The 13248-nt window shown below is 36.4% G+C and overlaps 2 protein-coding genes across 2 annotated transcripts; both read left to right on the forward strand.

The window, feature by feature from the left end:
* The first annotated feature begins 5413 nt into the window (after positions 1 to 5413).
* Positions 5414 to 8449, forward strand: LOC113780574. The gene is made up of 3 exons (XM_027326364.1): positions 5414 to 5928; positions 6374 to 7567; positions 7705 to 8449. The coding sequence occupies exons 1-3, from the start codon at positions 5414 to 5416 to the stop codon at positions 8447 to 8449; spliced, it is 2454 nt and encodes an 817-aa protein (XP_027182165.1).
* Positions 8450 to 8451: 2 nt separating this feature from the next.
* Positions 8452 to 8931, forward strand: LOC113780575. The gene is made up of 2 exons (XM_027326365.1): positions 8452 to 8737; positions 8801 to 8931. The coding sequence occupies exons 1-2, from the start codon at positions 8452 to 8454 to the stop codon at positions 8929 to 8931; spliced, it is 417 nt and encodes a 138-aa protein (XP_027182166.1).
* Positions 8932 to 13248: the final 4317 nt, after the last annotated feature.

Consider the following 13248-nt stretch of genomic DNA (forward strand, 5'->3'; position numbering starts at 1 on the left):
ATGAAGGTGGACAAGGATGAAAGAGTAATACAGATGAAGATTAGAGTTGCTCAATTTGAGACGTTTTACTTACTCTTTATCTTTATCCTTGTATTTCGTGAATTTTTGGTTTATTCATGACCATAGTGAACTAATTTAAGTCTAGGATTAGGATTTTGTGAAAAAGAATTGGTTAATTATTATAGTTAAATTTTTTATTTTTTCGTTGATTTATCTATTTCATTTTTTAAATCTCATCCTTCCCTTGTCAAAAAAAAAAGAAGAAATTCTAGTTAGCTTAATCATTCTTTCCAGCATTTGAAATTGGTCATTAGTTTTAAACCCGAATAAGTAGTCCCGTACACCATAATGGAACATCTTTATGAAGCAAGCGCTGTTAGTTAATGGAAATTTGCCGATTATGAGTAATAATGTCCATAATAATATGATCCAGATTAACCAATTGGCATAATAACTTGTTGGACAGAGCATGGTTGAAATTTGAAAGGGATACATTTCCAGTCAAAAATAGGTGAATTATGTTCTTTAGATGGATATTATGTCACTATTAGAGCTTATATTAACCAACACAAAGTTTCATCCAAATAATACCATATTAAGTCACTAGTTACGCGAACTGTCATAATCGTAACTAATAGACATGCAACTGGTTCATGAGGGCAAGATTTCTTAACTGGAAAATGGTAAAGAAAAGAGTTGTCATGGTGGAGGAGGTTTTAATCTAATGACTGAAATTTGAACTTAAAAAATTAGAGATCATGATTTCAATTCTCCCTTTTTCCCCCTTACTTCTTAAATCTCATCACTTTCTTGCTAAAAAGGGCAAAAAAATCTAGTTCTATTATTGATTCTTATAGCAAAGAGTTGGCTGCTTGAACTCATCATTCTTATCCAGTATTGGCAAGCCGTCATTATTTGGGACCCTGTCAACTTGTTCCATCCAACATATCGGAAAGTCTATTCATGAAGCAAACGTTGTCAGTCAACAGTAATGTGCTGATTATTAGCCTTATAATGTCCTGAATAATGCCCACAAAATTAACTGGCTCAATAATATTTGTTGGACTAGTGCATTATTGGAAGGACATATTTTCAAGTCATTCATCGTGAAGTCTTTAATTTGACTCTAAAATATTTTCTTTCCCCATTACTCATTGTAAAATTTGGAATCTTCTCTGCACTGAAAAAAAAAAAAAGAAATCCAATAAAAAAAATAGGTTAATTACGTTCTTTGGATGCATTGTGTTGTAATATGGCATCATGTATACAATAGTTAATATAGTGATATAAATTTTCAATTTATCTTTCACTATTTATTTATCATCAAGAGTTAATTCGAATTATTAGTAATTGACTATTAAAACAAGTGGTGGGTTGAAAGAACTTATGTCCCATAAAATGTAAAATATTTATGTTCTTGGATACAATATGAGAAGAGCCTACATTAATTAATAAAAATCCAAATACTACCCCTTTTTTTTAAAATCCAAATACTACCCTATGAAACTACAACTTGCAACTTTTCTTTTCATCCCTCCCATTTCTCTCCAACACCTTTTGAACCTTAACTGTACACTGAATTTAAATCACAGACCTAATAATGGATAGGACACTAAGAGGCCTCCTCTGGAAAATGGAAGGACCCAGTGATTAAACTACAAGTTACATGAAATATTAGTAGTCATGGAACAAATTGGACTTCGCCTGGACATGGTTTCTTGACCATCCGGAAAGAAAAGGTCTCCAATCATTGTTGATGTTAAAAAAAAAAAAATCATACAAATAATCCTCCACGCATTGGATTTGTACCTATTAGGTCCCTCATATATAAAATAATATTTTTTCATCTCATACAAATGAAAATGACACATTTTTAATCCCTCAACTCATTTCTGCTCATATATTTGTTAGAAAAAAAAATTACGGGCATCTTATGCCCCACAAACTTTAGAGAAAAAAAAATCAAAAGGATCAAAAGGAAAAAGGGAAAAAGGCACCTCACCATTTCTTCTTCTTCGTCCTATTTAACAAACTAAGAATGTAGATTCCATGGCTGCCTCCCGCCGTAGTGCTAGTGGTGGCAGCATCGGCCACCAACACTTTCAATTATAGAATTTCATCAAAATTCAATTCCTTACTCAGTTTTCGCATAGAATCTGATTTTCATTTTAGTTTGTGCAAAAAATAAAGAAAAGTATTTGAAAAATAGAAAAAATTGGGGAGCATAGAATTTGTAAGGGATCTTTTAAAAGTCAATAGTATTAGCTGTATGATTTTGAAAGGTTCCTCAAATATTTAGAATCAGTGATAGGTAGAGTTTTGAGAGGCATTTTTCAAAATATTTTTTCAATCATTTCTTTGTCTCACATATGTTAAATCTTAAAAAATACTATAGTATTTTATTTATAGAACAGCTTCCCAAAAGTACAATTTCAATAGGCTCTTATTTGCCAGACATTATCGCTATGCTTGACTCTTAAAACACGGCAAAAACAAAACTTTTGAATGCGACTAAATCAATGAGTATGGCATTGGGATCTCAAAGAAAATTGCTGCGAGACCCAAAGTGTGAGGATAAATTTAAGATTACTCTTTATATAGTTTAGATTCAACTTCCAACCTACAACTGATAAGATACAACTTGATATATTTCTCACATACTTTACCCACCAGTGTTTTTTCTATTCTCACCCACTTTTATTAATTTTTTTGTAAAAACTAATTTCCAAAATCGGATTCTACATAAAAAAATTGAGTGGGAAGTTGAATTTCGGTGAAATTTTGTGAATGAAAGTGATGGCGGCCGAAAGTGGCACCACTGGCACAGCGATCGGAGTATAAATTATAGGTTGAACACTTCAGTTTAAAGAGAATTTGCAATCAATGCCGACTATAAAAAATTGCTAGTGTCTACGGTTAACATTTGGAGTCTACACATGCTGTTTTAATATATCTACAGTGTCTCTTGCAGTTGGTGAAGTCCTGGATCAAGCCGGTACATCCCCTTCTGAAGTTCTGTGTATTTGTACCTGACGGTTAAGCCAAAAAAAAAAAAAAAAAATCGAGTTGCTAAGTGAAAGACATATCCATTTTTTGCACTGTACAAACGTGACATCACAAAATCTTAGCCAGAATATAACAAAAAAGATGTTCGTCACCAATAAAAGATTGAAAGATTTCAACTACTCAAATCTGTTAGGTTCATGGGTAAAACTTTATGTCCCATATTGGTCCGAAAGATGAAGAAAGAGTGGTTAATATGTAAATAAAAACCCAAAACCTAATAGTTTAAACTTTTGGATCAGAGTTGGATTCCTGACTTATATATTGGACTCTTTGGTGGACTCTCTCGAGATGTGTCTCCCTATCAAATTGCTATCTTGAGCTATTACCTATATATTAACCGCTCTTTCTCCATCTCTAAAACCAATGTGAGACATAACTGTTAAGTGGCTAATTGTGCATATAATTGGTGAATATTTTCCTCTTTATTTTGTTAAAATATGGCGTTAATTGATATATTTCACTCATATTTGAATTTTGGTGTTGTTTTTAGGAATTGTTGGTGAAAATGAAGTAAAAGGCGCATTAAAAGTCGACTTTCCAGAAATTGTCTTGTTAAGCGTGCCCACGTTTTGTCAAATGCGAAGTGGTGCTTCTAAAGATCTATGTCCAGTAGACTCTAGTCTGTTAAGCATGCCCACGCCTTATTTGACAAGACAGTCAAGAGTTCGTAGGACATGAGATCAATCTGTCAATTGATCAAGAAGCTGGTTGCATCCCATGGTTTTACACATTTGTCATGGGATTGAAGATCTTGAGGGGCTATGACTCAATGTAATTTATTTTGGAAACCAATTGATAGGTTTTGCTTGGTTAGTTTAGTTTAAGTAGGAGTCCTAGTAGGAAAAGGGGATCCCATCTTTATTAATAGGGGAGAAAACGGACATGGGCTCTATCTCTGATTCTTTTTCCTTTTTCCCTCTTCAAAAACAAAAAATTAAGAAAAGCATTACTTAATCTTGGTCGCGAATCCAACATGAGGAGCGGCTAATTTCTTTTCTAGTTGAAGGTTAATTGAAGCTTTGGTTCGACTATACTGTGAGATCTAATTTAATTTGTTTGCTTCATTTATTTATGAGTATTTATATATTCTCTGTTCATTCATGATTATGATTATTTTCAATAGTTAGATATCTGATCAATATTTAATTGTCGAAATAGTCTATTGCCATCTAAAATATCAAATCCGTAATTGTTTGATGGTTTTAGTATTTATGGCGAGTGATATAATTTGATTGTAAAAGAGGCTTTCGAATTTATGTCACGGGAATATATAATCTAACTTAAATGAATCGAGCTTGTGTGTTTGTTGATTAGAATTGGTAGTTTCTCTATTTATTAATGCTGTCAATAGGTTAAATCCTAAGAGCTTGTTTAGGATTGCTTAATTGGCAAGAGAAATAGTCACAGAGCGTGTTGTGGTTATCGAAACAGTAAGGAAAGACAGGTTGTCAGAGCGTGTTAACAACCATAACCAGTGGTGTCCCACACTACAAGATGATCCCAAATGAATATGTGAATGCAGTTGGCGGATTTCCTGGCCCACCTCAAAGGCGCTATGATCCTTATTCAAACACCTACAATCTAGGGTGGAAGGATCACCCAAATTTCAATTATGCCCTAAGGCCACCGGGATTTCACCAACAGCAATATCAGCCTAGGCTTGCAAATTCACAACAGCAACCGGTTTCAAAATTAGGTACATCACTTGAAGAAATTGTTAAATCGATAGCTACTAATGCACAACAATTTCAACAGGAGACGAGAGCTAGTATTCAAAATCTGGAGAATCAAGTGAGCCAACTAGTATCTGCATTTAATCGATGGGAGTCTCAAGGTTCAGGAAATTTGCCTTCACAGACTATTATCAATCCGAAACAAAATGCAAGTGCCATTACATTGAGGAATGGCAAAGAGTTGCTAGAACCCAGTAAGAGAATTTCTGAGCAGGCCATTGAGGAGGCTATTGAGAAAGAAGAAGTGGAACCCAAACCTAAAGATAGGCCGCAGCAAAATTCCCAAGATGACCCGCCAGTAGTGGTAATACCTCCTCTTCCATTTCCCAGTTGATTTGCTAAATCAAAGAAAGAGGAGCAGGAGCAAGAGATTCTAGAAACTTTTCGCAAGGTTGAGGTAAATATTCCTCTTTTAGATGCAATTAAGCAAATCCCTAGATATGCAAAGTTTCTTAAAGAATTATGCACTACTAAGAAAAAATTGAAGGGAAATGAAAAAGTGCATCTGGGGGAGAATATCTCAGTAGTGCTTCAGAGAAAGTTACCTCCAAATGTAAGGACTCAGGTATGTTTACTTTCCTTGCAACATTGGAAATATTAGGATTGAGAAAGCAATGTTAGATTTGGGTGCTTTCATAAATGTTATGCCTCGTTCTATTTATAACATGCTAAATCTCGGGCCTTTAAAAGAGACAGGTATAATAATTCAACTTACTGATAGGTCAAATGCTTATCCTGATGAGGTTTTGGAAGACATATTGGTTCAAGTAGACAAATTGGTTTTTCTTGCAGACTTTTATGTGCTTGACATAGAGGAAGATAATTCTGCTAATTCACCCTCAATTTTATTAGGAAGACCATTTTTTAGAACTTCTAGGACCAAAATTGATGTCTATTCTGGAACACTGACTATGGAGTTTGATGGCGATATTATAAAATTCAATATTTATGACGCCATGAAATATCCTAATGAATCTCATTCAGTCTATGTTATAGATGTAATTAACTCTTTGATGCAGCATACTTTTGAACTAACAAATGATGATGCTTTGAAAGTTGCTCTTACTCATGGCCTTGATCGGGAGTATATTCAGGAGATGAGAGGGAAGTTTGACCTTTCTCTTGAATTGTAAGAAACTATTTTTGAATTAGATTCTCTTAAACCTGTAAGGTATGAAGTGCCTTGTGTTGAATTGTCACAGTCACATTCAAAACTTTTACCATCTATTGTACAGGGCCTGAAGTTGGAATTGAAGCAATTACCCAGTCATCTAAAATACGTATTCCTCGGGGAAGGAGACACACTTCCAGTGATTATTTCTTGCAAGTTAACAGCTCCAGAAGAAGAAAAACTCATTCGGGTGCTAAAAGATCACAAGGAGGCAATAGGATGGACTTTAGGAGATATCAAAGGACTAAGTCCAGCACTTGCATGCATAGAATCTTATAGGAGGAAGACGCTAAACGTTCAAGAGAGGCCCAACGTAACCTAAACCCACCAATGATGGAGGTAGTAAAGAAAGAGATTTAAAACTTCTTGATGCAGGTATAATTTATCCAATTTCGGATAGTAGGTGGGTAAGTCCTATACAAGTGGTCCCCAAAAAGACGGGGATAACTGTTGTTGAAAATTCAAATGGCGAGTTGATGCCCACCCACGTTCAAAACGGATGGCGAGTTTGCACAGATTTCAGAAAATTGAATGCCTTAACTCGAAAGGACCATTTTCCACGACTCTTTATTGATCAAATGCTGGAAAGATTGGCAGGAAAATCTCACTATTGTTGCCTTGATGGTTTTTCAGGTTTTCTTCAAATTCTGGTAGCATCTGAGGACCAAGTGAAAACTACTTTCACTTGTCCATTTGGTATATTTGCATATCGAAGAATGCCCTTCGGTCTTTGCAATGCCCCCGCTACATTTCAGAGGTGTATGGTTAGTATATTTTCTGACTTTGTAGAAAACATTATAGAAGTGTTCATGGATGATTTTATGGTCTATGGTGATTCTTTTGATGCATGTCTCGCTAACCTCACTAAGATACTTGAACGGTGCATCGAGACAAATCTTGTTTTAAACTATGAGAAATGTCATTTTATGGTAAATCAAGGCATAATTTTGGGACATGTGGTGTCCTCTAAAGGAATTGAAGTAGATAAATCTAAGGTAGAAGTCATTAAGTGCTTACATTACCCTGCAAGTGTGGGGGAAGTTCATTTTTTTCTTGATCATGCAGATTTCTACCGACGCTTTATTAGGGATTTTTCGAAAATATCTCATCCTCTATGCCAACTACTTCAAAAGGATGTAGAGTTTAATTTTGATGAAGCCTGTAAAGTTGTTTTTGATGCACTCAAGGAATCACTGACCTCAGCACCAGTTGTCCAGCCGCCAAATTGGAGTTTACCTTTCGAAATCATGTGTGATGCAAGTAATTATGCTGTTGGTGCTATACTTGGCCAAAATAATGGGAGAGCGTCTCACGTCATTTATTATGCTTCAAGAACTCTAGACAGTGCTCAGTGCAATTATTCGACAACGGAAAAAGAACTTTTAGCTATAGTTTTTGCTTTAGAAAAATTCTGTTCATACTTACTTGGCACTAAAGTAATTGTCTATTCTGATCATGCAACGCTTAAGTACTTGCTCACCAAGAAGGAGGCGAAGCCAAGACTCTTGCGGTGGATTCTTCTACTCCAAGAATTTGATTTAGAAATTCGGGACAAAAAAGTGCTGAGAATTTGGTTGCAGATCACCTCAGTCGATTGGTCATAAATGAGACACCTACACCTCTACGAGATAATTTTCCAGATGAACATCTCCTTGCCATTCCTAAGCTAACTCCATGGTACGCAGATATAGTGAATTATTTGGTCACTAAGACGTTGCCTAATGATTTATCTAGGGCTCAGAAGGATAAAATAAAAAATGATGCTAAATATTATGTATGGGATGAACCATACTTGTGGAAATTTTGCTCTAACCAAGTTATTCGCAAGTGTGTTTCAGATGAGGAAATCCCTTCTATTCTCTCTTTTTGTCACGCATATGCTTGCGGTGGACATTTTGGTCCCAAGAGGACTACTTATAAAGTTTTAGAATGTGGTTTGTTTTGGCCTACTTTGTTTTGTGATTTTTACACATTTTGTAAGACTTGTGAGAGTTGTCAAAAGACAGGTAATTTAGGATATAGAGACCAAATATTGTCCCTTACTCCGATACTTGTTTGCGAAATATTCGACATATGGGGTATTGATTTTGTGGGTCCATTTCCCTCCTCTTTTGGCCATGTATATATTCTTCTTGCTGTAGATTACGTTTCCAAATGGGTCAAAGCTAAGGCTACTCGGATTGATAATGCTAAGGTTGCGGTAGATTTTGTCAAATCTAATATTTTTGTCAGGTTTGGTACGCCAAGAGCAATTATTAGTGATCGTGGGAAGCACTTTTGTAATCGCGTAGTGGAGGCATTGATGAAGAAATATGGTGTCACCCATCGTGTTTCTACTTCATATCATCTGCAAACCAGTAGGCAGGCTGAGACTTCCAATAAAGAAATCAAATCTATATTTGAAAAGACGGTGAATCCAAATAGGAAGGATTGGAGTCTGCGCCTTGGGCTTATCGAACAGCTTACAAGACTCCCATAGGTATGTCCCCTTATCGTCTGATATTTGTCAAATCCTGTCATCTTTCGGTTGAGATGGAACATAGGGCGTATTGGGCGGTGAAACAATGCAACATGCGGATGGATGATGCAAGAGAGCAAATGAAATTGCAGTTACAAGAATTAGAGGAAATCCGCAATGACGCCTATGAGAACTCGCGAATTTACAAGGAGAAGACAAAGGCTTTTCATGATCAATTGATCTCTAGGAAGAATTTTTGTGTTGGTCAAAAAGTTCTACTTTTTTATTCTAGACTCAAACTTTTTCCTGGTAAATTACGTTCACGTTGGATAGGGCCTTTTATTGTCACTAATGTTTTTCCTTATGGTGCAGTGGAAATTCGAAGTCCAAAAACCAACAAGGTTTTCAAGGTCAATGGTCATCGTCTTAAACCTTTTTATGAAGGATTTCAAGCATATACTATCGAGGAATTGGCTCTTGAAGAGCCTACTTATTCTGATTGAAGTATAATTTTGTCTAGCCAAAGACATTAAAGAAAGGCGCTATTTGGAAGGCAATCCAAGAGTTTCAATTTTTAGTCATTTTGTGTTTTTTATTTCATATTTTTGTGTTAAAGGTAAGTTTATTTTGGTTCCTATTGACAGAAACTTTTTATTGTAGGTACACTCTTAGGCAAACAACTCTCGATTATAAGACGTGCCCACGCTTTATGCTAAATGCAAACCATTGATTTTCAAGTTGCATGGGCAGAAGACCATCTGTTGAGCGTGCCCACGCTCTATGTCCGGAGTGAACTGTTGATTTTCAAGTTGGATGGGTAGAAGAGCTTCGTTATAAAGCGTGACCATGCCTTGTAGCATCGTCTTGAGTTTGATTTAATTGATTCAAAAAAAATAGAAAAAAAGAAAAAATGCATCATTCCCAATTCGGTTTGGGCACATATCTCTTATTAGCAAGGGCTTCTATCTTTCCTCTTCCATTTGTTTCAATCACCCTAACTTGTTTCTTCCCCTTTCCTTTTCTCACAGTCTTGACCAAACCTCCAAGTGCCATCTTCTACCTTTGGTCGTTGCTGCTCCATCATCGGCGGACGCACCTTCGTGGGACTGCTCACCTGGAGTTCTACCGAGTTCCAACAAGAAACGGGTATTATCTAGGCTGCTACCCTCTTCATTCATCAATTTCTGGTAGTTCAATTTCGTCAATTCAGATTCCTTGCTGCCGATTTCTGTTTTCTCCCAATTAATTGCTTTAACAACTGCACTTGATTTCTTGGATTTATGGACATTGGGTAGATATTTGGTTCTTGGTCATTGGTTGATTGTGCTAATCAAAGTAGTAGTCGGTGGTCAATTGCATAATTGCCATTGTTATAGTCTTTCAATTTTACAACAATAGCTTCTGGGTCCCTTCATTGTTGGTTTTAGGAAGCTTGATTAATCTTCCATCCGTCCACATAGCTTGCCAATTGCATGATTGTCTCCTATTGTTTTTAAAGCCAATTGATAGTGGTTTGTTCGACTTGAGTTTGGCTTCTACTGGGGATCCCACTTGGCCTCTTTCTTTGCTTGGTTCACTATTACTCTTCAGTTATTAACTTTTGTGGGTGCATTTGAATTGTTGAACTATGGCAAAGAAAAAGACTATTTCAACGAAACCAAGTAAAACTTCTTCTGTGCCGCTTAATCCTGCTCCCAAACCTAAGAAACGAAGAGCCCCTATCCAACCTAAGAAGAGGTCATGTTTAGGGGTTCACAAAAGTATACTACCACCTGGAGATAACGAATTGGGAGGTGCACTTGATGGGTTTAGTTCTGAGCAACTAGAACAGATTTAAATGTTGCGAGTCAGACCTTTTGCTGCCTGCAAATTTGCCATCGCCCTACGCTTGACCACCTACATATTGCTAGTGACGTGGATCAGTTATTTGCTGCAATTGGTTGGCAACGATATTTGCAATTGATTATCCTTCTTATAATGAGTTGTCTTGGGAAGTTTATACTACATTCAGCTTTGACAAACCAAGTAACTTAATTTTGAGTACTCCCGACGTGGCAAAGTTTAGGTTGTTGGGTGTTGATATGAGTCTGTCCATCAATGAGTTTAATATACTTTTGGGTTTCATTGATTCGGAGGATGTCTCATCTCCAGAGTACATGAACAGTGCATGTGATTATGGACAGCCATTTGCTAGGGATTATATTGACATTTGGCGAGAATGGTCTGTTGATAAGTTCACTTATAATCCTAGCAAGTCCAAGAGTTCTTACTTGAAAGATCCCGTTTTAAGATACATTCATAAGTTCTTAGCGTTCAAATTTTCTGGACGGAAGGATGCGTCTTGTATTCTCAGTAAAGCTGAATTCTATTTTTTGTGATGCATGGTTAATAATGTCAAAGTTAATTTTGGATATTGGTTAGTTTCTCAATTGCAGACCGTGCTTACCAAACCACACAAACCATTAATATTAGGGTCTATTATCACACATATAGCTCACCGGATGTGTGACTTATTTGGGGAAGACTTCGAAGTGCATATTGCTGGCCCAACGGATCCGTTGGATTTGGCTTGTTTGGAGCAAATGGGATATTCATCGTATTCAGGACCAGTACCAGTTTGCACCTCTGGGGAAGCTACGGCTTCGGCCACCAGCTAGTATCATTCTGCCCCCTGTTGCTATCCCCGCTGCTACTTCGTTTGCAGACGACGCAGGTCCTTCTACATCCAAGTCATGTCCACCATCTAAATGGGATGCTCAGTTTTAGAGTTTGCATGTGCAGATACAGCAGCTAGATAGTCGAATTGCCAATATCGAGCTTCAAAGTTCGTGGATGGCAAAGAACTTGGCGGCTTACTTCGTTTCTGTGGGCTTCTCACCGCCCTTTGCCCCGCATTCTTGATCTTCATGTTGAGGGACGTTCCCTCTACCTTTCTTTTGCTCTTATTATCTTATATTGGGGACAATGTCATGTATAGGTGTGGGGGAAGGGTATTTCTTATGGTAGCAAAAATTTATGGCCATTTCTAAATTTTTAATTTTGAGACAACTAAAATGCAGTTTAGGTTGGATGAAAATGCAGTTGAAATGCAAATATGAGTAGGGCAATGTTTCTAGCATGAGTATGTTATTTTCTTGCAATTGATTTGAATGATGGATGTGCTAGATTTGACATAATTTCAACTATTTTGTGAGCTTTTGGGCTTTATGAGCAATTTAGTATGTTTTGCTCTATCTTCTTTTATTGAGTGATATCACACATAATTTGACATTTTAGAACTTGCTTTGTTATGCATGTTGAGACCACTCTTGAATTTGATGCATTAAAATGACGAGGGCAATTAGGTTTAACCCTTTTGACTTTCTAAATGTTTTCCCTAATTATGTTTACCCATAGTTAACCATGTTTGAGTCTCAATCCTTTTCTTTGTTTAATAGCCAAATTTGTTACCTTAAACCTTTTTCGTTTGGACCTTCTCATTTGAACCTTGTGTCAAAGGAATACATTAATATTCTTGCATGAAAATTTCAAGTGTGTTCCAAAAGTATGTTTATGGTTGGCAAGTGTGATAGTTATGTTGGTTCAAAAGAAAAAAAAAAAGAAAGAAAAAAATACAAAAAAAAAGTGAGAGGAAAAAAAGGGAAAAAAATCTTGTTGTGAAGTGCACTTGTGTTGTTTTGTGGTAGTTGGGCTAATGCCTAAATTTCGTTTGCACTTGCCAAGTTTAGTGAAGTTATTGAGACTCCTGGAAGCCAGCTATACATGTGAATGAGAAAAGGAGTTTGACTTCATGCAGAGTATTATTGGTATTTCCTTTGATATATTTACACCTAAAATTTTTCCTTTAATCCATCCCTTAACCCAAGCCCTGTTACAATCCTTATAAAGACCCTTTGATTTTTGCATTGAATTCATTTTAAGTGGTGGAAATATGATATATTAGCAAGCTTATGGTAATGTCATTTCGTAGAGTTGATTTGAGTGCTAAATGTCCTTTAAACATTTGAGTGCAGAGTGTATACACTATTATCCATGTGAGAGCTGTTGAATTTTGTGTATCCTAATTTTTGATAAAATTGTTGAGAAAACATGATACTTGTGTTAGTATGCATTGTGCTATGCGTGTTTGTCATCTCGATTGTGATTCTTGGGTAGTGAATGCTTGAGGGCAAGCATCGTTTAGGTGTGGAGGAATTTGTTAAGTGGCTAATTGTGCATATAATTGGTGAATATTTTTCCCTTTATTTTGTTAAAATATGGCGTTAATTGATATATTTCACTCATATTTGAATTTGGTGTTGTTTTAGGAATTGTTGGTGAGCATGAGGTAAAAGGCGCATTAAAAGTCGACTTCCAGAAGACGTCTTGTTAAGCGTGCCCACGCTTTGTCAAACGCGAAGTAGTGCTTCTAAAGATCTATGTCCAGTAGACTCCAGTCTGTTAAGCGTGCCCACGCCTTATTTGACAAGGCAGTCAAGAGTTCATAGGACATGAGATCAATCTGTCAATTGATCAAGAAGCCGGTTGCATCCCATGGTTTTACACATTTGTCACGAGATTGGAGATCTTGAGGGACTATGACTCAATGTAATTTATTTTGGAAACCAATTGATAGGTCTTGGTTGGTTAGTTTAGTTTAAATAGGAGTCCTAGTAGGAAAAAGGGGTCCCATCCTTATTAATAGGGGAGAAAACGGACATGGGCTCTATCTCTGATTCTTTTTCCTTTTTCCCTCTTCGAAAACAAAAAAATAAGAAAACCATTACTTAGTCTAGATCGTGAATCCACCATGAGGAGCGGCTAATTTCTTTTCTAGTTGA

This window comes from Coffea eugenioides, chromosome 8, assembly GCF_003713205.1.
Source record: "Coffea eugenioides isolate CCC68of chromosome 8, Ceug_1.0, whole genome shotgun sequence".
NCBI lineage: Eukaryota > Viridiplantae > Streptophyta > Magnoliopsida > Gentianales > Rubiaceae > Coffea > Coffea eugenioides.

Bases quoted from the DNA above. Each gene is read 5' to 3' on its own strand.
- LOC113780574 (XM_027326364.1), top strand. From the start codon at position 5,414: ATGTTAGATTTGGGTGCTTTCATAAATGTTATGCCTCGTTCTATTTAT. The intron at 5,929-6,373 runs GTAAGAAACTAT...TTCGGATAGTAG, and splicing joins TTTGACCTTTCTCTTGAATT to GTGGGTAAGTCCTATACAAG. The intron at 7,568-7,704 runs GTCATAAATGAG...TGATTTATCTAG, and splicing joins CAGATCACCTCAGTCGATTG to GGCTCAGAAGGATAAAATAA.
- LOC113780575 (XM_027326365.1), top strand. From the start codon at position 8,452: ATGTCCCCTTATCGTCTGATATTTGTCAAATCCTGTCATCTTTCGGTT. The intron at 8,738-8,800 runs GTAAATTACGTT...CTTATGGTGCAG, and splicing joins TAGACTCAAACTTTTTCCTG to TGGAAATTCGAAGTCCAAAA.